This window comes from Apiotrichum porosum (genome assembly GCF_003942205.1).
Source record: "Apiotrichum porosum strain DSM 27194 chromosome Unknown scaffold_4, whole genome shotgun sequence".
In the NCBI taxonomy this organism is placed as follows: Eukaryota; Fungi; Basidiomycota; class Tremellomycetes; order Trichosporonales; family Trichosporonaceae; genus Apiotrichum; species Apiotrichum porosum.
The window spans coordinates 888,028-910,654 of NW_021167111.1; the positions used below are offsets into that span (position 1 = coordinate 888,028).

General features: G+C 58.9%; 8 protein-coding genes and 3 non-coding genes across 11 annotated transcripts; 2 read left to right on the forward strand and 9 right to left on the reverse strand.

Annotated features, from left to right (window-relative positions):
- Positions 1-88: 88 nt before the first annotated feature.
- Positions 89-1,777, reverse strand: EHS24_007073 (uncharacterized protein; the record flags this gene model as incomplete). Its single annotated transcript, XM_028622452.1, has 2 exons — positions 89-1,323; positions 1,363-1,777. The coding sequence occupies 2 exons, from the start codon at positions 1,775-1,777 to the stop codon at positions 89-91; spliced, it is 1,650 nt and encodes a 549-aa protein (XP_028477344.1).
- A 704-nt stretch (positions 1,778-2,481) lies between these two features.
- EHS24_007074 (uncharacterized protein) lies at positions 2,482-2,938 on the reverse strand (the record flags this gene model as incomplete). The annotated part of the gene is made up of 3 exons (XM_028622453.1): positions 2,482-2,538; positions 2,586-2,818; positions 2,863-2,938. 3 exons carry the CDS (start codon positions 2,936-2,938, stop codon positions 2,482-2,484), a joined length of 366 nt encoding a protein of 121 aa, XP_028477345.1.
- Positions 2,939-3,281: 343 nt separating this feature from the next.
- EHS24_007075 lies at positions 3,282-3,378 on the reverse strand. The gene has a single exon. It is a non-coding gene; the product is annotated as a tRNA-Glu (tRNA).
- Positions 3,379-5,830: 2,452 nt separating this feature from the next.
- Positions 5,831-7,905, forward strand: EHS24_007076 (uncharacterized protein; the record flags this gene model as incomplete). Its single annotated transcript, XM_028622454.1, has 5 exons — positions 5,831-6,060; positions 6,156-6,245; positions 6,362-6,987; positions 7,038-7,082; positions 7,253-7,905. 5 exons carry the CDS (start codon positions 5,831-5,833, stop codon positions 7,903-7,905), a joined length of 1,644 nt encoding a protein of 547 aa, XP_028477346.1.
- Positions 7,906-8,539: 634 nt separating this feature from the next.
- EHS24_007077 lies at positions 8,540-8,610 on the reverse strand. Its single transcript has one exon. It is a non-coding gene; the product is annotated as a tRNA-Gly (tRNA).
- A 306-nt stretch (positions 8,611-8,916) lies between these two features.
- EHS24_007078 lies at positions 8,917-9,002 on the reverse strand. Its single transcript has one exon. It is a non-coding gene; the product is annotated as a tRNA-Met (tRNA).
- Positions 9,003-9,536: 534 nt separating this feature from the next.
- EHS24_007079 (uncharacterized protein) lies at positions 9,537-10,430 on the reverse strand (the record flags this gene model as incomplete). The annotated part of the gene is made up of 1 exon (XM_028622455.1): positions 9,537-10,430. The coding sequence occupies one exon, from the start codon at positions 10,428-10,430 to the stop codon at positions 9,537-9,539; it is 894 nt and encodes a 297-aa protein (XP_028477347.1).
- Positions 10,431-10,635: 205 nt separating this feature from the next.
- EHS24_007080 (uncharacterized protein) lies at positions 10,636-11,798 on the reverse strand (the record flags this gene model as incomplete). The annotated part of the gene is made up of 2 exons (XM_028622456.1): positions 10,636-10,773; positions 10,827-11,798. 2 exons carry the CDS (start codon positions 11,796-11,798, stop codon positions 10,636-10,638), a joined length of 1,110 nt encoding a protein of 369 aa, XP_028477348.1.
- A 596-nt stretch (positions 11,799-12,394) lies between these two features.
- On the forward strand, positions 12,395-15,232 carry EHS24_007081 (uncharacterized protein; the record flags this gene model as incomplete). The annotated part of the gene is made up of 8 exons (XM_028622457.1): positions 12,395-12,618; positions 12,660-12,834; positions 12,871-12,941; positions 12,979-13,273; positions 13,321-13,721; positions 13,767-13,977; positions 14,017-14,973; positions 15,017-15,232. 8 exons carry the CDS (start codon positions 12,395-12,397, stop codon positions 15,230-15,232), a joined length of 2,550 nt encoding a protein of 849 aa, XP_028477349.1.
- A 196-nt stretch (positions 15,233-15,428) lies between these two features.
- Positions 15,429-17,988, reverse strand: EHS24_007082 (uncharacterized protein; the record flags this gene model as incomplete). The annotated part of the gene is made up of 6 exons (XM_028622458.1): positions 15,429-16,069; positions 16,130-16,440; positions 16,715-16,852; positions 16,917-17,133; positions 17,229-17,403; positions 17,563-17,988. 6 exons carry the CDS (start codon positions 17,986-17,988, stop codon positions 15,429-15,431), a joined length of 1,908 nt encoding a protein of 635 aa, XP_028477350.1.
- An 892-nt stretch (positions 17,989-18,880) lies between these two features.
- PDE1 (3',5'-cyclic-nucleotide phosphodiesterase pde1) lies at positions 18,881-21,562 on the reverse strand (the record flags this gene model as incomplete). Its single annotated transcript, XM_028622459.1, has 8 exons — positions 18,881-18,888; positions 18,943-19,112; positions 19,380-19,492; positions 19,560-20,040; positions 20,360-20,683; positions 20,740-20,869; positions 20,919-20,977; positions 21,198-21,562. The coding sequence occupies 8 exons, from the start codon at positions 21,560-21,562 to the stop codon at positions 18,881-18,883; spliced, it is 1,650 nt and encodes a 549-aa protein (XP_028477351.1).
- Positions 21,563-22,627: the final 1,065 nt, after the last annotated feature.

Below are 22,627 nucleotides of genomic sequence, written 5' to 3' on the forward strand. Positions count from 1 at the left end.
TGAATAAAGATGCATTATTCGCTGCCTACACGCTTCCTTTTTAAACTGCTTGCACGTTTTTTGTTGTTGCTTTTACAGAAACCCCCATCTAGTGCCAGTTGAGGTAGCCGTCGGCGTCCTTTTGGCCGCGGGCAGCGACAATGTTGCGGACAGCCTGCTCAATCTCGCCCTGGCGCGGGCCGGCAGTCTCACCGCGCGCATCCGAGATGCGCTGGACGAGCTCGTCCTCGCGGAGCTTGAACGCGCCCGAGCCAGGCGCCTCGCCCATGATCCACGCGCGCACCTCGGCCTCGGACGGCAGGCCGTACTTGCGGAACTGGCCCCAGGTGGAGTCGGGGCCCTCGGTGGTGGTGGGCTCGGGCACAAAGTTGAGGGCGGGAATCTCGTCCTTGATGCGCGCGTTGTTGCGGTCGAGGAAGTTCTTGGCGATCGCGGCGGGCGTGACGGCCGCGTCGTTGATGTCCGACGGCGACCAGTCGGCGCGGCCCTTGGCCTTGGAGATGAGGACGTGGGTGACGCCGGTGGTGAACTCCTCGGTGGCGCGGTCGGTGCCAACAAAGGCCGTGGCCATGGTAATGTCGTTCTCGAGGGCAGTGTGCAGGCGCTTGGCCGACTTGGCAAGCTTAAAGTTGGCGAGGGCAACGGCCATTCCGGTGGGCGAGCGGTTGTCCATGATCTCGCGCTGGGCAGTGGCCCACTCGCGGGCCTCGGCAGGGAGCGCCGAGTCGCCCTCGGCGTTCTGCAGGGCAGCGTAGATCTCCTGGATCGACGCAAGACCGAAAGTCTTGTCGAGCAGGGTACGGATGGCGCCGGTGACGGGAGTGGGGCCCTCGCGGGACGCGCGCGACGAAACGGCAGTGCCCGAGGGAGGAGCAGGGACGTGGTACGACGACACAATCATCGAGACAGTCTGGAGGTCGGGGTTCTCGAGGTTCTGGAGCTGCTCAACGAGGGCGGGGATCGACTCGGGCTCGACATAGTGGGTAGCGATACCGAGCTCGTAGACGGCACGGCCCCAGGTCTCCTGACCCGTGATGGCGAGCCAGGCGCCAATCTCGCCGTCGAGCTGGGCAATGTAGTAGTTGCCGCCAACGTCGGGGCTGTAGCCAATCTTGGTCTCGGGCATGGCAAAGACAGTCTTCTTGGTAGCAATGCGGACACCGGCAGGGAGCGAAATGCCGGCGCCACCGCCCATGGTGAAGCCGTCAATCACAGCGACGTAGGGCTTGCCAAAGCGGCCCATCTCCCAGTTGAGCTCAAACTCGTCCTTGAAGAACTTGAGGGCAACAGCACCACCAGACTCGGGACGAGACTCGACAAGAGCTGCACCGTTAGCTTAACGTTAGTGAAGGACGAGCTCACTCTTCACGTCACCACCGGCGCAGAAAGCGCGCTCGTCACCGCGGCCAATGATGAGCTGGCAGAGCTCGCTGGTGCGCCAGGTCTGTACTCTTGTCAGCTCTTCCTCCATATCTCGGCTAAAGTTGCAAGTGAGACTGCTCGTAGGCCACACACTGCCCTCACAAAACACACTCACCTGGGCCTGCTTGGCGAGCGACTCGATCATGTCCTGGTCAAGCGCGTTGAGGGCCTTGGGACGGTTGAGCTTGTAGATGCGGGTTGAGCCCACCGACTCATACAGCACAGAGTCGGACATGACGGCCGCAGTGCTCGAGAGGTGGCGCTGCGCCGAGGCGACGCGAACGGCCGCGGAGGATGCAGAAGCGGTCTTGGCCAGGATGGGCGCCATACGGGACGAACGGGCGAGGAGAGACATGGGGAGAAAGAAAGAGGAGATGCGCAGGGGAGATGTGGCGCTGTGTTGGGGGGAGAGAAGATAACCGGCAAAGGCTGCGGGAGGGAGACGGGGGAGGACGACGACGAACGAGCACTTGTAGATGGTTCTCGGCAAAGCACAATGCAGCGGACCGAGCCGAGAAATCGCAAAGCGGAGCGGATCTAAACCGCGCACGGCACGTGTTTTGGGGCGGACATGTCCGAGCAACTCCGTCTTGCGTCGACAAGTGGCACCCCCTTAGGTGTTGTTGTGGTCTGTAGATGCACCATGTGGCCTCTGATGCATGTCAACGAAGGGTGGTGATGGCTTAATATGGGGTTTAAATCAAGCGGTGGGTTATTCACGTTGAAGAGCGCCCATGGGGAGGAGATAATGCCTCCCTCCTTCCACTGCTCTCCTCACGGATCAAACCCCAGCCCCTCCGACTTTGATGATGTCATGCTCTGAGCGACCAAAGAGTGAACTTCAGAACGTAGGTCATAACTAGGATTTAGATACCTCCAATTTGACCAAGCTCTCATCAGAACGGAGTATGCCCAGCGCCGCGTAGGCACGCACGGTTCGGCATCGACGATTTTTGCTTTTTACAAATAAATAATATGAGAAGCGTTCCATTGATCCTGGATCATCAACGTGGACGTTTTAGACTGGTCTCTGTGTTTCATTTCCACCTGGACCATCCCTCAATCGCGGCTCCATGCGTACGCATTCTTCGCAGCACTGTGACGCATGTGTTCCACCTGGGCCATCAGTCTTGGCCCATGCCCCGTTCTAAGCCCCCACTTACATAGTGTTCAGCAGCCTCGTACGCCTTCGCCCCGTCAAAGTCCCGGTAGCGCAGCATGAGCTCGTTGGGGAGGTACTGTGCCACAATGCCGATGAGCTCGTTATAAATATACTTGTCGGCGTCGAACTGTGTCATCTCATGCGACGTGGTCATAAACTTGTGCCGCATGCTCAATAGGCCTAGGTTACGATCGCGGATTTCGTACGCGACGGGTTCGACTTCATCAATCTTCCCTCAGTGTCAGCTATTGGTTCGCTATTGCTTGCCCACCACCTACCGTCTCTCCACGACATCCACATCGAAACCAGTGGTAAGGACCGCGGGGAACCATTGATGGGGCCGTATGACAGCATGGTGACGAGAGTGGGCAAAGGTGAGGGCGAAAAACGACGAAAAGGCTTATGAGTTGTCCCAACTAGGTTATTGATGTGATGGTGCGTCAGATTCTCAAACAGTCCCATCACTGGCAATATGCCGGATCTGCTGTTGCTTCTCGTGCACATGTGTGGTCTGTGTGGTCTGTGTATCTGCGTAGCATCAGGGAGTCATCAGCGGAAATGTGAAGGATGCATGCGAAAATGAAAAATATGGCCAAAAAAAAACCCCCGGGAAAGTCCATCTGCCGATCCTCTGCAACCTCATCCTCGTCTTCCGTTCGTACGAGACGCAAAAAGAGAACACCCAGAGGTGCTCAGCTTCTCCGCCAGGGAGTTGAACCCTGCTCTACCGCGATATTCCTATTAGGAAACTCCCTATTGAGAGGCGGTTATACTAACCGATATACTAGCGAAGATACTAATTGATATTTTGGGACTGGCGCGCACGTATATAAGGTATTCTCATGATGACATGCGAAGTTAGCGAGATCGAGCGTAGGCTTGGACGCCAGAGAGCCTGTACATGCGGCAGGACGCTCAACAAAATAGCAGCTACCTCGCGCCACCTGTTCCTCGATTGGGGGTCCCACGCGCTGATAGGAAGACGTTGACAACTCGCGTAGATGCACCTTGAGGTGCTACAAGCGTGACACAACTGCAAGACAGGCGGGCCATCGGAAGTGCATGTTAGAGGATGGACACCACTGAAGGCATAAAACGTCGTGTGGCGTAACAGCAAGGTGTTTGTGACTGGTCAGTGGGTCAGTGGACAGTTCACGCAATAAAACTGCCATTTTGTCAGATTTGCCATCTAGTGTAGGCGGATGGATCGAAAACATCACCGAGGTCCCATTGAACCCCCCGGTCAACCAGCGACCCCCTCACTGCACGGTTTCTACTGTGTCATTATTAAGTGGAAAGCGTGGGAATGAAAAAAAAAAAAGGCAAGATGGGTGAAAACGACGACTGTGGTCGAGGAGGATGGGGCCACGTGCATATGCTCCACGAGCCACGAGCCCTCGCAGTTGGCGCCCTTTGGACTGGCCCGAGCCTTCGTACAGTTCTGGGCAAAAATGCGGCCTCGTCTCGGATATCGCGTGCGACTGAACCCTCGACGCTGTCAAGGCACTCTAGACCAGGGCTATCATCTAGGGAGACGTTTGTGAAAGTTCAGTTCGGACAAAGGACGAGAGGTGAACGGAAACCAAAGCCACACAATCACAATTTTAGCGCGTGCAACGATTGCGCTTCGCAAAAGATGTGGGTCAAAATCACGCATATCTTTTGCACAGGCCCACAAGAGTCTCGAGTGAACTTGCAGGTGTGGCGTTCAGCGAGAAAAAAATGAGAAAGCTACAAAGTTCACATGAATCGTGCCGCCTTTCTGCCGGCCAGTGGTGGGGGAGGTGGCGGTCACGCGCACGGCATGGCGCTCGCTCCGGTCCTCCTCGGGCGATGATCCGGCTACCGCTCCGTCTTTACGCGCTCATATGCGCGCATAACCGTATCCGGCAGTCACCTGCTGCTCTGTTCAATATCTGATCACGATTCCTTGAGTTCCTGGCTCGTTACCTTCGGCACTTTTCATGAGAGCCACGAAAGGCGAAAATTGGCCTTGGACGTGGTAAGATTGTCGTTTCCGCTGGAATCGGAATCGGCCCGTTTTATGGCCCGTTTCGTTGAGCGTCGTCGTGCAGAACACGGGTGACCCGTGTTTGAACTCTCAAGCGGGTAAGGGAAACCAGTCAACTGCTGTGCATACCACATGTCCTGTCGATGATGTCTCAACGTCTCAAGGATCTTCGATCTGGAGATCTGTGGGGATCTGGTGGGCCTGGTGGGCCGTGGGCGCCCCTAGCCGCATGGCGACATTTTGGTGGCGTCGGTCATTTAACGGACATTGATTACAACCGCCTCTGCAACTGGATATCCGTTGCCCACCTTGAGGGCCATCTGCCCACTTGACCGTGTTGCGGATTGCTATTGTCCCGAACAGGATCCAGGATGCACGAGGTGATGACCGCACAGACGAAAACGCCGCAGACGGGGTGCCTATGAGTTCAATGAGGATGCCACCTTGGACATGACCGTCGCAACCTACGTCACAAACGACTCCCATTCCGATCAGCGGTCTGCGCTTCACCAAAACAACGGCCAGCCGAGCCGCGGCCGCATCTAATCTTCGCCGTTTCCCCCGTTGCTGACCATGACGCGGCATCTCACGGCTCCTCAGAGACGTCCCCACACCAAAGTCGACAGGTAATTGACCTCCTCCCCCACTCCCCCACTGTATCAGTGCCTGCGGCATGTCTTGGCACAGGTTTAGAAAAGACCGGTCATTGCACCATTGCCTTGCGACTTGCGACATGCTGTGACAAGCCCACTTCTCAAGACCGCCCGCGGAATATGGACATTATTCCATACGGCAATCGACGGCGAGACCGGACATTTACACGTCGATTTAGGGCAGTCAACATCAAAGGCACGTACCGGGAGGTGCCGTTTGCCGTGCACATGTTGGTGCTGCTGCGGCCGAAATGTGCGGGGCCTAGGATTCACGTTGTGGGGCCCGGGTCGATCTTGGTTCTCCCCGGAGCTTGGCAGCGCAGGCGGTGCCCTCTCTGCACTGTACAGCTACATTTCTTGTGCCAGGACAGAGCGGCTCCAACGTCCCGATGGACCGGGCGCCAAGTGCTTTAAGAGGTAAAGGCCGGCGAAGAATCTCCGTCGCATTCCCATCATCTTGACGGACAATAACACCCATCACCCACATCGTTGTCCGCATAGACCGACACCGACGCGACGACTTCAAGTCATTGACCGACGACCTTTATCCGACCATTGACCGACGCCGACGCCAAAGCAACGATGACCTCGTCTATCCACTCTGACCCCGATATCAAGAAGACCGATGTGGAACACCGCGAAGTCGCCTCCATGGGCGCGGGGGCGCCGCGAGCTTACACCGAGGACGAGGAAAGAGCGATCGCCTTCCGTCTCGCGCGTGAGGTCGACCCAGGTCTCAACTTTCTGAGCTGGCGCGGACTCCAGTTCATCTTCTTCTGCCTCGTCATTTGCATGTGCTCGGGCGACAATGGGTGAGTTTCAGGTGTCGACCCGACAGTGCCAGTTGTGGCAGGGCGGGGCGGCGGATGCATTTTCAGCCTTTGATGTGATGTGCTGACCTGAGCAGCTTCGACGGTACCGTTATGGGCAGCGTCAATTCTATGGTTTCGTTCCAGAAGTACTTCGGCCTCGCAACTAGCGGTGCCAGCAAAACTGGGTAAGCAGACGGCAAGCCGGTACAGTTGATGTTGAAAGGAGTTTCTCACGGTGGAAACTCCTTTCAACATCATGGCTTTACGAGCAGCACAAATGGCATGCTGACACCTGAAACAGCATTGTCTTTGGAATCTACACGGTCGGACAAGTCACGGCCTTTTTCCCAGCTTCGACTCTTCCGGACAAAATTGGCCGCCGCTGGACCATGTTCCTCGGTAACCTTGTGCTCTGCATGGGCGCCTTGATTGCCGGCTTCGCCAAGAACATGCCGATGCTGCTCGTCGGTCGATTCTTTGTCGGCGTTGGATGCTCTACGGCCGCTGCCGCCGCCAAAACGTACCTTTCGGAGATCACCCCTGCCAGTAGCCGTGGCTTTTGGATGGGTCTCCAGAACTCGTTCTACTACGTCGGACAACTGCTGGCGAGTGGACTTACGATCCCCCTGGGTCGAGTGACGACCGATTGGTCATGGAGGACTCCCCTACTCCTTCAGATGATGTTGGCTGTCATCAATGTGGCATTTGTTTTGCTCCTTCCCGAGTCGCCACGTTGGCTCTATGCACACGGCCACAAGGAGCAGGCCCAGAAGGTTCTTGCGCAATACCACTCTCGCGACAACGACGCCAACAGCCCCCTCATCAAACTCGAGATGGCCGAATTTGAGGAGTCCATTGCTTTGGACGGCGCCGACAAGCGCTGGTGGGACTTCCGTCCGATTTTCCGTGACCGCGCTGGCCGTTACCGTAAGTCTCCGGTCGACCAAATCGTGATCTGCGCTGACTTGCTCTTTCAGGTTTCGGACTTTGTGTTATCGTTTCCGTTTGGGGACAGCTTAGTGGTGAGTTAGGTCTGAGGAGAAGGGAAGTGGCACAGGGGGTGGTTATCGGTGGCGCAGATCACCAAGATCGGCAGCGTGGCACTCTGCTACAGGTGTTGCCTTTCACCATTCACCCTGCGGACCACTTCCTCTTCCGTTCCTCTTCAGTAATGTTATAGCTAACGGAAAAGGAAACGGATTGATCACATACTTCCTCCCAACTCTGCTCAAGCTTGCCGGTATCACGTCGCCAGACCGCCAGCGTGTGCTCAACTTTGTCAACTCGGTCACCTCGTTTATCGGTGCCCTCACGGGAACCGCACTGGTCGACCACGTTGGCCGCCGCTTCCTTATGCTCTTCTCGTCCGTCTCTTGCATGAGCGGCATGTTCATCGTAGCCGGCCTGCTGTCCTCGGCGGGACAGAAGAGCACCATGCGTGCCAACGCTGGAATCACATTCATCTACCTCTTCATGGTCTTCTTCTCATTCGGTTGGACCCCACTTCAGTCGCTTTACCCCGCAGAGGTCCTCGCATTCGAGGTCCGTGCCAAGGGCCTTGCCCTCCAGTCATGGGTTACCAGCTGTGTGTCTCTTATCAACACGTTCGGCCTGCCGTCGGCGCTCGCCGCTCTCGACTGGAAGGTGTACCTCATCTTTGGCTGCTGGGACGTCGTCGGCATCATCGTCATCTACCTGTTCGTTGTCGAGACCAAGCAGCTTTCCCTGGAGGAGCTGGACGAGATCTTCGAGTCCTCCAACCCCAAGCAGACGTCGTTCGCTCTGGCTCGTGCCGCCAAGGAGCGTGTCCGCCAGCAGAAGGCCGAGGAGGCCAGCGGTGCCTAAAGTGGCGGGTGGCGCGCGAGTGGACAGGGGCAGGATGGGTGTGCGGGAGGGGTGTACGCGAGGGTGTACGCGAGGGCTTCAACAAGTCATCAGAATCAGACAAGAGTATTTTCGAAACCGTACGTTGTAGTGGCTATTGTGAAGCAGCAGATGGGGTATGAAAGCTGTTCCAAAAACTCATTGTAAGGGAGTCGAACCCTTGTCGCGTTCAGTGTCTTCACGAATGATTTCGTTTGAAGGAAGGTTGTTCAGCCCCGAAAGATGGTTAATTTACGACAGCATTGCCTTGCGAGCTAGCCGTGGTTATGCGACAGAGTCGCCCTTTGCATCATTGAAGGAGTAGGCCACAGAAACCGTGGCGTACCCCTGCCTGCCTCATCCGAAAGAGCAGCCCCACGGGGAGACTGCAGTTCGTCGTGTCGACCACTGGACGCATGATACCGCTTCACTAACAATGTTTTAATAATCAGAGTCTAATCCATGTCGCTGGGCAGTGAGATCTGTCTAATTTGTGGAGAAGTCGGTAGAAAATCGTGATGAGCGTGGCTGACTGGAGGGCAACAGACTACCCAGGGTTCCCCGACATCAAAAAGCAACTCACATGAGCTTTAGGACAGCTCTAGAGGCACAGATGTACACCGTAAGGGAGTCGAACCCCTGCCGCGTCGATGGCAACGACGCATGATACCGTTTCACCAACGGTGTTGTTATGATATGAAGATCGGCGTGGAGGCGCGCTCGGACGGCTCAAAGATTCACGTTTTTCTCGTCTCCTATGCTTTTCTAAACCCTCAAACTCGCAGGAGTGCATCCCCATATGGTATCGGTCAGTTTAGATGCCTCGTCCGACTTCTGGCACTTTTTGTGAGACGTATAAACCTCGTATCGGACAATTGCACCTCCACGGAAAATAGAAGAAAATCCACCGAAAATGTGAAATCCTGTTTCACCACTGTCCTCCACCCCACCTTGAACACCTTCAACACCTACGAACACAAAAAGAACATGTCTTATCGCCACCTCGTTTCGATCGAGGGATCTCCAGGTGATCACAACAGTAGTATGAGCCTGGCGCTTTCCCACTAAGCCATAGCGATATTGGATGTTGTTCTTTGCGGAAGAGTGCTGAAAACCGGACCGCGAGAGGATGTGACTACTGGAAGGGCCTGTGGAATGAGCCAGGCGCTTGCAATACCTAATCTTCTTCCACCCGTGTGGCTCAGCTTCAAAACAGCTCTGTGACCGCGGCCGGTACTTCGGACCATCCACCGAGCACCACTAGTCGGTTACGAAAAGGACTCCCGGTTTGGGTCTCAGGCGGTTATCACACTGTTCACCCTTCCCCGTCACATTGTAAGGTTGAAGGGGCCTTTGGCCTCGTGTGGAGGTCGCTACCATGCCACAGTGTTGCCGCTATAGCCTAGTGTTTTGTTGTTTTGGCGGTATACGCTCTCCAAGCCCTTACTTGTGGAACGAAGTTCGGATGCAACCTTGCCGCCCCTCGGGGTGACGACCTGCGACGCATTCCCATATACCTGAGCATACAGGCTTTGACGCCTGACTGTCGTCACCAATTCTACCTATCCAAGAATCATCACATTCTCCCCAGTACTACATTACATGGCACGGAGCTACAAGACACGCCGAATCTCGTCCACCACCAGCTCCACATCTGTCAGGGGCACAAGGTGGCCCGAGTTCTCCGCCACGACATGTCGTCCCTTGCTGTACCGCTCTGTCTGCTTCTCGTGTGCCTCATTGATAGCCTTCCTGGTCTCCTCTCCCATCGCCATTCCCGTCTGTGAACCCGAGACGATCGTGACCGGCATTTCGTCTGGGATCTTGGGCGGGTCGTCCCTGAAGGCCTTGACCTCGTCGAGAAAGGTGTGGCTCATGGCCATCTGGGAGTGCACGACGGACGGGGCAAATGCCTCGCGGTTGAGGTCCTCGCACACGTCCTCGGGCAAAAGGTCCAGCATCCACTTGAAGGCATAGTTGGCAATCGGTCGGACAAGGCCTAAGTATGACAAACCAAGTCCCACATACAGGCCTGCGCTCTCCATGTACCGAAACGACGGCTTAAACATCAGGTCTACGCCTTCGTCTGTCGGGTCGAGAAGGACGAGAGAGGTCACGACATTCGGTCGTAGAGATGCCGTCTTGCGGATAATGGGGCCACCGGCGGAATGGCCAACGAGAATGAGGTGCCCCTGTTGTCTGTCGCCCGCCTTTGGCACGCAGTAGTGGTCAATGACGTCGCACAGGTCGTCCACGATACGAGCCAGTGTGCGTGTCGGGTCTGGTGGACTCTTGCCCATCCCCGACCTGTCGTACACGATCGCACGTGCAAACTTGGCCACCTGGGGCTGGACGAGAGCCCATGTGGATCGGCTGGCTCCCGCGCCGCATTCGAAGACGACTGTCGGTGCATCCGGCGGGCCATCGAGGACTTGGGCATAGAGCTTGCGACCGTCACGAGTTGTGACCCACTCGGCACGGCCTTGCGTATGTTGAACGTCGGTCATGGTATGGGCGATTGTGAGAACTGGGCGCTCGACTAGCGCCAAGACATGGCAACATTCGCTAGCAAGATCCGCGGAATTCGCCGACTGCGATGCCGGGCGGACATTCCGCGGCGAGCTGACAATCGATAACAAGACTTCACATTTTCCGCTTTGCGATGTTTACAACTATGAGAGAAAACACATCAACCCTATCATTTGACCCCGTCTACTTGGCCTCAACGGCAGCAGCAGCCTCGGCCTTGTCGGCGAGGTCGGCGCGGCGGGACTTGCTGTTGGGGTCAAAGAAGGGCTTCTCGCCGAGAGAGACGGAGCGAGTGCCCTCGCGGAGGTGGGGGCCGACATCCTGGATTGTCAGTTGAGCGAAACAATGTAACCAAATATTGCTAGGTAACTTACGTTGGTAGCGGTGTGGAAGGTGGAGCGGTTGTCCCAGATGGCGAGTGAGTCCTCCTCCCACCTGAAGCGGACCTGGATGTCGTGGTTGTCGGCGATGTGGTCGAAGAGGAAGTTCAGGAGCCAGTCCGACTCTGGGACGGTGAGTTCGTTGATCCTGATGGTGAAGCCAGAGTTGACGAAGAGGCCCTTCCAGCCAGTCACAGGGTTGGTGCGGATGACTGGGTGGGTGGTGGTAAGGTCGTCGTTGTTGTTGTCGGGGTGGCCACGGACATCACGGAGCTTGAGGCCGGTGGACTGCGAGAGCTCGAGGAAGATGGAGCCCCGGTGGGTGGCGGTGAGACCCTCAAGGTACTTCTGGAAGACCGGCGAGAGACGGTCGTACGCCTCATAAGCGGAAGCCCAGAGGGTGTCGCCGCCGCCGGGAGGAAGAGTGCGAATGATGAGGGAGGCATAGTCGGAGGGAACACGCTCAAAGGTAATGTCCGTGTGCCAACCAGACTTGGCCCGGACGCGCTGGTAGGACTTACTGTGCTCGGAAAGCGTAAACTCCTTGGAGAGAATGTGCTGGTTGGAGATGTGGGTGATCTCATCACCGTACTGGCTGCCAGGAAGGGTCAAGGGGTGGGTGTGGAGGCCGCTCTCAGCAGGCTTGCCGGTAGCCGTACCGAGAGACTGGACAAGGACCTTTTGCTCCTCCGGGGTAATGCCGGCCTTGCGGAAGAAGACTACACCGCGCTCTGAGACAAGACGACCGAGGGCAGCAATCTGAGCGGGAGACTGGAGCACCTCTTTGATGGTGAGAACGGGACGGCCGTCGGTCGAGACTGAGAGGAACTCGGTGCCAATCGCAGGAGTCGAGTCAAACAGCGCAAACTGGCGGAGGTCGACCTCGCGAGCGGCGGCGGCAGCCTTGAGGGCTTCCACAGGGTGGACCTGGGGCTCGGCGGGCGTGTCAAGTGCAATGGGAGCCATCGTAGGTGTTGTGATTGAGGGGAAGGAGGGTTGTTTGATGATGGTGCTCTTGTCAACGTCAGCCTGCTCGTTATATATCTCGTGGTCACCACGCAGTCCAACAACATTGCGGACATCAGCAACGCGCAAGTGATCGGCCTGACACCGTGGGCACAACGCTGCATTACCAGATATTCCAGATTCTGGATGTCTGCGGATGTTGTCCACATGAACGTCCCCAGTTGAGAAGATGTCATTGTTGTCATTGCGGCCCAGCATGGTGTGTTTGTCACGTCAGTTTGTCTTGGGAGGACGATATTGCAGCGACCAATGGCGAACCAACGGTTGCGCGTGCGCCAGAAGAGGTTGCTTCTGTGAACTGGGCGTACAATGGACCGAGTTGGCCGGTCATGTATCATGTACTCGTACAGTACTGTGTCAGCGAGGACGACCCACGCCGCCCGTGGATGAGAACATGGTGGTATGGGTGATGGGTGAAGATTAGGTGCTCGTCCACGCCAATGGCGATTTCGGATCCGTCGGATCTCGCCGATCACCGAAACACCAACATGACGTTTTCGATTCAACCTTCAGCACCATCACACACCTTCCATACCATGGCGTCCACCCCACAGCTCCTGGAGCCCCAACAGCCGTCGGGGGCCGACCTCAAGGCGTTCCTCGAGCGGCACCAGTACCTCCTCCGCTTGGAGCGAGACGAGGAGGAGGAGCAAACGCGCTTGCTCAACTCCAACTGCAGCCCAAAGCTGCTCGAGCAGCGCGGCCTCGCGCTCGGCAGCCTTGGTGTCAGCTCTATCAGTGTCGGCCTGGGAGGCAAGACGTAGGTGTCTGGCCATTCAAATCGTACTGACCTAGGACAAGTCTCATTGAGCTCAACCGTCCGCTCGCGTTCAACGTCGACACCTCGCTCCCGCCCCACACGTTCCGCAATGGCGACCCCGTGCGGATAGAGGAGCACGTCTCCAGTGCAGGAGGCAAGACCAAGGGCAAGAAGAAGGCAGATGATGACAATGGGGTCGAAGGTGTGGTGTATCGCGTAGGTAGCAGCATTGGTGGTTTAGCTAACGAGCAGGTTGGACCTGAAAAAGTCATTGTCGCCGTCAGCGAGAGCAAAGAGATTGATCTGCCCGAGCGCCTGAGACTGTGAGTTAGGTCCTCCTGGGTTGGTTTTAACTCGCAGACTCAAGCTCGCCAACTCGGTCACGTTTGACCGCATGCGCAAGACACTCGAGCACCTCTCACGACTCCTTGTGCCCGAGGAGGAGGCCACGCCTAGCGCGACCAACTTTCCATTGATCAACTCGCTGGTTGGGTTGAACCAGCCAGCGTGGTCCAAGACGGTTCCCCCCACCATAGCCGAGCCCGAGAGCACAGAGATCAGGTGGTTTGGAGAGCGCCTAAACGACAGTCAGAAGGAGGCTATCGACTTTTGTCTGCGCGCCGAGACGGTCGCGTGCATCCATGGTCCCCCAGGTGTACGGCTCTAATACATCGGAACGCGGCTGACAATCAGACAGGCAAGACGCATACCCTCATCGAACTCATCTTCCAGTTTCTCGCGCGTCCCGCCGGCCCCGGTACGAGCCAGCCCCCTCGTATCCTGGTGACCACTCCTTCCAACCTTGCCCTCGACAACCTTCTGCTTCGGCTGCACACGCTCGCCCAACAGCCGCCGTACTCGGCTCTTCTGCCTGCCGGATCGGTGCTGCGTATCGGCCACCCGACACGTGTCCACCGCGATCTCGTGCAGGAGACGCTGGACTGGCGCGCGGCGAACGGCGACGATGGCGCGCTGGTGCGTGACGTCGGTAAAGAGATTGAGGGACACCTCGGCGACCTGGGCAAGAAGCGCGGCGAGCGCGGCGCCGTCAAGGGTCGCGACAGGGGCAAGAAGTGGGAGGAGGTGCGCGAGCTGCGTAAAGAGTGAGCACAATGGTATTGGCATTGCGGGCGTTGCTGACAAGGGAGGTACCGCCAACGCGAGACCAAGGTGGTCACCAACGTCGTCAAGGGCGCGCGCGTCATCTTGGCCACCTGTCACTCGGCCGGCGCGCGCCAGCTCAACAACCTCAACTTTGACGTCGCGATCGTCGACGAGGCGACACAGGCTGTCGAGGCTGTCTGCTGGGTCCCGATCCTCAAGGCGAAAAAGCTAATCCTGGCTGGTGACCCCGAGCAGGTGAGCTTCAGATCGAGTGTGCCTCAAGCTGACATGCAGTTGCCGCCTACCATTCTCAGCAGAGATGACAAGAAGGCCAAGAAGACTGCCGGCAAGTCTTCTACGGCGAAGACGACAAAGGAGAAGTTGGACAAGGTGGATAAGGCCGACAAGAAGAGTAGGAAGGAGAAGAAGGCCGCTTCCAAGCTGTCCGAGACGGCTTCTGAGACGGCCCAGGAGCCTGCGAAAGCTGGGGAGGCTGGACCAACCGAGGAGCCTGAGGAGACCGACCCCGATGCAGAAGAAGCAACAGAGGCAGGCGAATTGCCCGTGTCCGACGACAAGTCCGAGGAAGCGCCTGAGGACAAGCCCGAGGACCAGTCTGAGGCCGGAGGCGCCTCTGGAACAGCTACACCCAAGGAGGAGGAGGATATCACAGATCAGCTCGACGACGTCAAGCTCGACGGCTCCAAGACCAAGTTGCGTCCACCACGCACTCTGGAGACGACGCTGTTTGACCGCCTGGAACGGCTGTACGGCGCGGGCATCAAGCGCGTGCTCAAGGTCCAGTACCGCATGAACGAGCTCATTGCCGAGTTTCCCTCTGTGACGCTGTACAACTCTGAGCTGGTGTCGGACGCGTCTGTGGCCAAACACACGCTCCTCGACCTGCCGACCATCACGGACACGAGCGACGACGCCAAGGACGCGCTCGAGCCGACGGTGGTCTTCTTCGACACGGCCGGCTGCGAGTTTTACGAGCGCGCCGACGCCGACGACGAGGGCGCGACGCGCGGCAAGATCACGCTGGGCGAGGGCAGCAAGAGCAACGAAAACGAGGCGACCGTCGTGGCCAAGTGGGCGCGGCGGCTGGTATCCCTCGGCGTGCCGGCCGCGGAAGTCGGCATTGTCGCGCCGTACCAGCGCCAAGTGGCGCTCCTGTCGTCGCTCCTGCACGAAGAGTTCCCCGAGATGACGATCGGTACCGTCGACGGCCTGCAGGGCCAAGAACGCGATGTAGGTTTAGACAATGTGAGGAAACGCTGACACCTGCCCACAGGCGATCATTGTCTCGCTCGTCCGCTCCAACGCCAATGGCGAGGTCGGCTTCCTGGGCGAATACCGCCGCCTGAACGTGGCCATGACCCGTCCCCGCCGCCAGCTGGCTGTCGTGGGCGACTCGGACACGGTGGCAAAGGGCAGCTCGTACCTCAAGAAATGGATGGCGTGGCTCGAGGACAAGGCGGACGTCCGGTACGCCGGGGACGAGATCTAAGCGAGAGAAACAGGGAGAGAAAGAGTCGGTGTGTAGTTAGAGACATCGGGAGGAGATTGGATTGCAGATGCATGCAGTGTGAATGTATGAATTCTATGACATTATGAAGTGTGGTGGGTGAGGTCTGCAGAAAACCCGAGATAATCTATGGGGGGAGGGGGGGGAGTGTCTTGTCCGTGTTATGTACTGGGGTGGCTTACACCATGTTCTCGCCGATGCGCTTGGCCTCGACGCCCTGGCTCTCGCCTGCGTCGGCGGCGTACTCGGGCTCGAGCGCGCTGTCGGTGCTCTCTTTGGACGCAAGCCCGCTGGGCGCATACTTGCTGTTACGGCGGAGCACGGCGCCGTACCTGAAGAACAAAAACGGCATGGGCGTGCACGCGAGCGACAGGAAGGCGACGAGGGTGCCCGCCCACTGGAGGCCGAGGTTGTCGTACATCTGGACGGCGAAGAGGGGGAACGCCGCGCCCGCGAGGGAGCGGAGGACGGCGTTGGACGCGAGCGCGCTGGCGGCAAAGAGCGCGTACGCGTCGATGAGGTACAGCTGCATGCCGGTGAAGATGAGGAGGAAGCCGCAGCCGAACGGGACGGCGGCGAGCATGGGCACGATAAAGTGGATGTTGGGCGTGGACGTCCATGCGAACCAGAACAGGCCGATGGGGAGCAAGCACGCGCCAATCGAACAGCCCACGAGGCGCGCTTCGGGAGCGACCTTTTCGCCGCGGGCGGCCGCCTTGTCGCACGCCTGCTTGTAGAAGCGGTTGACAAAGGGCGTGAGGAGGTTGCCGATCACGAGGCCGACGCCGATACCGATAAACGCCAGGCCGGAGATGCCCACTGAGGTGAGGCGTTAGCACTTTACTTCGACGGCGGCGAGCGGCCGAGAGGACCACTTACGTGACCATCCGCGGTATTCCCTAAAGACAATGGGGAAGGCTTCAAAGAAGAGATACAGCGTGCCGTACACGATCATGCCGTAGATGCCGAGGCAGGCGACGATGAGCTCGGACGCCAGGAGCTGGAACGGGCGCTTGAGGTTGGTCTTGAGCACCTCGGCCTTTGTCCGCTTGACCTTGTCGTATTTGGCGATGAAGAACTCGCCAGTGCCCGCGGCGTCGGCTTCCGCCTGCAGCTTCTTGGCCTTGCGGCGGAGGAGAGTCGGGGCATATGTCTCAGGGACAACGATCATGGAGACGATAAAGCACACACTGGGGTGGGTGGTTAGCTAGTGCTAGTGGGGGTGGGGAGGTGGGGAGGTGGGGAGGTGGGGACGGCGGAGGTGGCGGCGCCACAGATCGCCATCACAAGTGGTTGGTTGCGTGAACCTGGAGCAATAAGGCGCGACTGGCCCGGCCGGGTCTTGAACCTTTGCCCGTCGCTCGGCCCCATACCGAAGTATACCGGCCTCACCCCGCCCAATGTGGGCTATCTGCGCTATCTGCGCTATCGAACCATGTGGAAAGCAGGGATATGGAAACTCACAGTGCGAAGAAAAACTGCACCCAGAACACCCAGCGGAAGCCCTTGGCCTCGCCGACGAATCCGCCGACAATGGGGCCAAACACGGGGCCGAGGAAGGGCGCGAGACTGAACACTGAGGTGGCGAGGGCGCGCTCGTGGCTGGCGATGGGAGTCAGTAAGGGGGGGAACTATGACTGTGGACGAATGGATCGTGTGTACTCACGCAGCCCACATGTCGCTGACTTGGCCGCCGGCGTTGGTGATGGGTGCCGAGCCGAATGTGCCGGCGAGGAAACGCGCCACGAGGATGGTCTCCATGTTCTGCGCGACGGCGCCGACAATGTTGAAGATGGTGAAGATGGGGTAGCTGACCGAAAAGGCCAAGGTGCGGCCGTAGATCTCGGACAGGGGAGCCCAGACGAGGGGGCCGACGCCGAAGCCTGTAGACGGGGTTAGCAAGTGCAGGGGTGGGGTGGTTTAATCGAGCCATCGCTGCCTGAAGCAGCAGCGCACTAGCTAGGCCACATCGACTCACCGACGACATAGAGACTGATGCCGAGGATGCCGACTTCGGTGCTCACGCCGAAGCGCTTCTCGATGTCGTCCAGGCCGCCCGAGTACGACGACGACGCAAAGGAGATACACAGCGTCGCGACCGCGATCGTGATGGTGACGATCCAGCGGTATCCATTGGACCAGTTGTACGGGTTCTGCGGGGGGGTGTCAGTGATCGGTGACGTGGTCTTGTTGGGGGTGTGGCGTGCTTGTTTGTTCGTGGCGGGCCCACCCACACCACTTTAGTTGCCGGTCTGCATCCCCACCAGCGACCAGTACCGGGACAAGCACACGCGCTTCTACTTTCTACTCACTGCTCGTTCACCCGCCAGCCAGTCGACGAGGTATGGGTCCTGCGCGGTCCCGCGGCCGAGGTACGTGTTGACATACTGGCCCCCGTCGGTGCTGTCGCGTGGTCCGCTCAGAATGCGCGCCAGTGGCGCAGCAGGGGAGATGACCGGCTCGAGCGAACGGAATTTTGTGAGCGGGATACCGAACCCAGTGTCCCTTTCTTTGCTGCTCGCGGCAGCGGCGCCAGCGACGGCGATGGACGTGGACGTCCGCGGCTCGGTGGGCGCAATGGTCGCTGACCGGCTGAGGATGTACTTGTCGTCGTCGGCCAGGTCGCCCTCGCTGGCCTCGTTCTTGACGTCGACCTTTGTGGCGTCATTCGTCCCGTTCATGGCGGCAGTGACAGTGACGGTCGAGGACGCCGCCGAGTTTCCTTGGCTGGCGGTCATGTATACAGTGGTAGGGTGTGGGGGAGTAGTGTGTGTCGATGAGGGGATGTGGCGATGTGGCAATGGCGAACAGCGATGGGATGTGTGTGTGTGTGTGAAGGTCTTCAACAGCGTAGTGGGCGCGAGCGAACGAGGCGTCTAGTTATTAAACCTGAAAGCGACTGTGAACCAGGCTACAACCCTGTGGGCTCGGAGGAGACCGACAGTCAAATATTAGACGGTGTGCGGCAATCAAAACGCTCGGGGCGGTGCCTTGGGTGGTGGATCGGTCAGCCAAACCGAAGCGACGATGCCGTGGTTCCGCTGTCGACGGAACGCAGAATGTAGACGAGCTTACTTGATGTGCTTATTGATGCAGTTTTCGTTTGCTGACTGTGTTGTGAGTGATGGGATGGGAGTGAGAACACACAGAGAACAGTGTACATGTGGCTTCCAGCACGGCCCGTTCGCAGTGTGCACTGACTGTACTGCACTGCACTGCACGTTGCGGCATCTTGCACTGAAATTCTGAAAGGTGTCGCGTTGGTCCGAAATCGTCACGCTCATGTGCGTCCGCGGCCAAGGTCCGGAACGATGCCACTCCGAGCGACGAGCGGCCGGCGGCTCAATTCAGGACAACTCGGCCGAGGAATCCGCCGCGCACCGCCGGCGCAGTGCGCTGGCTTACGCGCGCTAGCTTGTGATGTGGCCTGGCCATACAGGGAATGCTATCCATGGAGCATGTGGGACGGGAGGACAAGAGAGTCATAGACAGGACTGCGATACAAAAAAGTAATCCGGTGATCCGTAGATCCATGGACCGGGGAACAAGAGAGGAGACGAGAGGAGAGGAGTGCGAGGATCCGATCAATTTTCAAAACGGTGTCGAGATAGGGATTTGGGCATGTTGACGTCATATCACTATGGAATTAGCACAGGAATCAGACCAAAAGACTCATTTTCGTTTCGACTTACAGACACGGTCGCCAGGGGCCAGGATGACAAATTCGACGCCAAGACCCGTCTGCAGCTCGAGCTCGTTGAGCTGCGTCTCGATGAGGTCACGCGCCGTCCGCCCAGTCGGGTGTGGCACGAGAAACTCTTTAATGTGGGTGATGTGGACCTTGAGGCCGGCCAGTGGACGGCTGCAGGGTGTGGCGTCAGTAACCATAATGCGCAGTCGTCCACCACCACTCCCAGCGGAAAATCGTTGGGGAAATTGTACGTTCACCGGACAACGTGGGCAGAGATGCACCTGACCCCACCTGGGCTGTGCTCGCTCGGCCCACCACCCCGCGGACTCCGGCTCCGTGTGCAGTGAGTGCGTGGACGCGCCATCACGGAGTTTGCAGTCCGTTGTGCGCGCGCCCACCACACATGCACAAAACGTGCTTGGCGATGATAAAACTCACGGTCCATCTGGGAGGAATGAGGCGAGGGTACGCAGCTCGTGCATGATTGCCGGCGGAGACACATGGCCGAACATGACATGTGCCGGCCGCGAGGAATCATACGAGCACTCAATCTGGTTGGTTTGTTAGTACCCTCGGTGACTCTGCTTATCGCTCGCACACGACGAGGGGCCCACTCACAAAAATACCCGCTAGCCGCCCTTCTTTACGGCTTTGAGCCGCCGTTCGCCAAATGGCGCCGTTGAGGTCCTCGGCAGTCTGTCCGTGGCCTGCGTCAACGTGCTCTTCGCCTTGAGCGCGGTAACCACTTTCAATGTCGCCAAAGAACAGAAACTCGCGGCCCTCGCCGCACGACCGGTCGCCAGACGATGCGCGGCGGTCAAACGCGAGGCCGTCAGTGACACCGCTGAAGCTCTCTTCACTGGGCGAGCCGACGAGCTTGCTGCTCTGGCTGGCCCTGCGCGACGCGGCCTGGCTTGGCGCCTGGCTCGGCGCCTGGCTCGGAGGCTGGGTCGGCCCAAGCACTGCCGGGTCGTACCGCACAAACACGGCCGACGACTGGTACATTCCGTGCGACGTGTGTCCGTGCGACACGGGGAATACCCTCGTGCTAATGGGCAGTGTTGGGTGAAGGTGTGATGGCGCCGCGGTCGTACCGAGCCTGCGCAAGTCGTCAGTGGGGGTGTCTGTTTTTCAAGACGCGAGGCGCCAAAACAACCTCCGCCCAGCGCGCCATCGCAGGGCGACGCCTCAGAGTATCCGTCTCCCCTGGGAGTACGCCACGCTGATCGCCCCGAATAGAAGAGGAGTGTCCCAAAAGTTGGCACGTCTCGTTCCGCCGCAAGCGAAATATAACGCAGGGTGGATGTATGTGGACAGCTGAGACTGAAATGGGTGTGGGCCCCAAGGGTAGCGACGGGCCGCTGCTCTCGGGGCACTTGTTCGCACTGGGGTGGTATCTGGGGTGTGCTACTACTCACGGCGAGAACTTTGCGCCGACGCCGCCGTCGTCGTCCAACCGCAACCGCTTCTTGAGACGACCGCCTCGACCACGTTCTGGCTCTGCCGCCCACGCGCCAAGCTCGGGCCACAGACCGCCACCGTATGCCGCCGAGAGGTTGTCGAGCGTCTCGCGCATCGCGTACACTGGGATTCGCGTGGGCAGCGGCGCAGTGTCTTCGACATGGCCCGCCGGCGCTGCTGGGTGTGATCCAGGATGCCGAGGTGGACGCGGAGGCACAGAGCCCGAGAGCAGGATGAGCGAGGCACAGTGGTCGAGGTGGGCGTGCGTGATGAGGTAGCACCTGCGAGACCCGGGGTCAGCGATTCCGTCAACGAGGTCTGTCACGTTTGTGCGCACGTGAGAAAGGAGAAGATGTATGCAGCCTTGAGGATTGGCGTGCTGTGTGTCTCTGGAAACGACACGGCTGGGAAGAGGGCCTCGGATGAGTATCGCTCAATTAGGTTGGATAGCGCGCCGATTCCAGAGCCTGCATGTTAGCTGATCACCTCTTGACGCATTGGCCACCAGATACCCACCTCCCTCCAGCGCTAGGACACCATCCTCCCATCGCGAGCGCGCAGGCTTGACGAGGTATCTGCCCGTCAGCGTAATGTCCATGTGGTCGTGTTGTTGTAGCTGCGTCTGTCTGCGCGCCGCAAGCAGCAGCATCCACCTGTGCAGCCCTGCTGTGTGCGTGTGCGGAGCACACACTCAGACACACACACAGCGCGTGTGCACTGCGATAACGACAGATGCGATGCGGCCAGTGTGCGCGGGCGCTTGACCGTTATCCAAACAACCCAAACACAACTCACCCGGAACAGTCCGTCTCGAGTGGTCCGCCGCCGCACCCGAGGACGACCATTTCGAACGCTGGTTCATGGGTCGGCGGGCGCGGGGTCACGCTCTGTGCGAGCGGGGTGCCGGTGCCAGTCCCAGACGCGACGCCGAGGTGCGGGGTAGGTGTTGACGGTGCGGATGTGTGTGTCTGCAGTGCGGGGGCTGGGGCTGAGGGGCTTGGCCCGGCGGCGGCGGCGGCGGCGGCAACAGCGGCGGTGGACGGGCTGGCTGCGGTGCCGGCGGTCCCGGTGATGCCTGAGCCGGCTGGCCCGTTACCGATGAGGTGTGGGTCGGGCCGGGGGTTGGTGGGCAAGGATGCTAGACTTGCGGTGGGTGCCATGGCCTGGATGGGGGTGGATATGGTGGGATGTACAACGGTGCAAGAGAGAGGGGGAGAGAGAGATGCGGGAGGAGGAATGCAAAACGGAAAGCAAGGAAGGATGAGAGAACCCAACACACACTCAATGTCTCTCACCCAACATTGTCGATCACACGCTCAACCGGGGCGGGTTTGTAACCACCCACCCCATCCAACCGATTCCTCCCCCCCCCCCCCCCTCCCTCCCCCGGGACCGCTGGTGCTACATGTCCATCGCAGTCTTGTGCATGCACGTACCCCCTCCCTCCCCTCTGGCAGGTCACACGGTATCCTCTGTCGTCGTCGTTGTCGTCGTCTGCGGCTGTCAGGTGCTTTTCAGGTCCGCCCGGCACTGACGTCGATGGGGGGTGGGGGGCGCCTTTTTTGGTCCCTCAAACGCGGGGCAAATACCGGCGGGCCGTGGGGGTGAGTGGTTGCTCTCTGTGTTTCTTCCAGCTGTGGCCAGGTGGCCAGGTGGCCAGGTACACGGTGCGCTGTTGTTTTTCCGCTGTAGAGAGATTCAGCGAGAGAGACCAGGTGCTTCTTGCACGGACCAGCTCTCGACGCTCTGACGCTCTGACGCATATGCTGCGACCTGTTGCAACAGGCCACAGGAGCCACAGGACACATCACAATAAGCGCAGCGTTCATAGGATCTCCCATTAGGGTGAGGTGATCAGGCCCAGACGCCAACAGGTACTCTCCGGGTCCACACCACAAAAAAAGAGGTGTCCTGTAGCTTGTAGCAAGCAAAGCAGCAGAGGACTGTGCTCGCGAGGGAGAGGGAGAGGGGACAGAGGGAGGCTGCCTGCCAACACCTGTGCGCGCCAAGACGTGGCTCTACCTCCTCGTCACCGTCACTGCCCCCGCGACGCGAGGCAGAGCGCTCTTGGCGAGGACGCAGCAATGGAATGCTGGGACCTGGATTGGGATCGGCGTCGCCGACGACGTCCACAAGGCCACAAGCTCGATTCCGTCATACCCAGACACCCGCGGCGGCGGCAGACTTGGAGGCGCTCCATAGCTCATGCAGACACTCAAACCAGT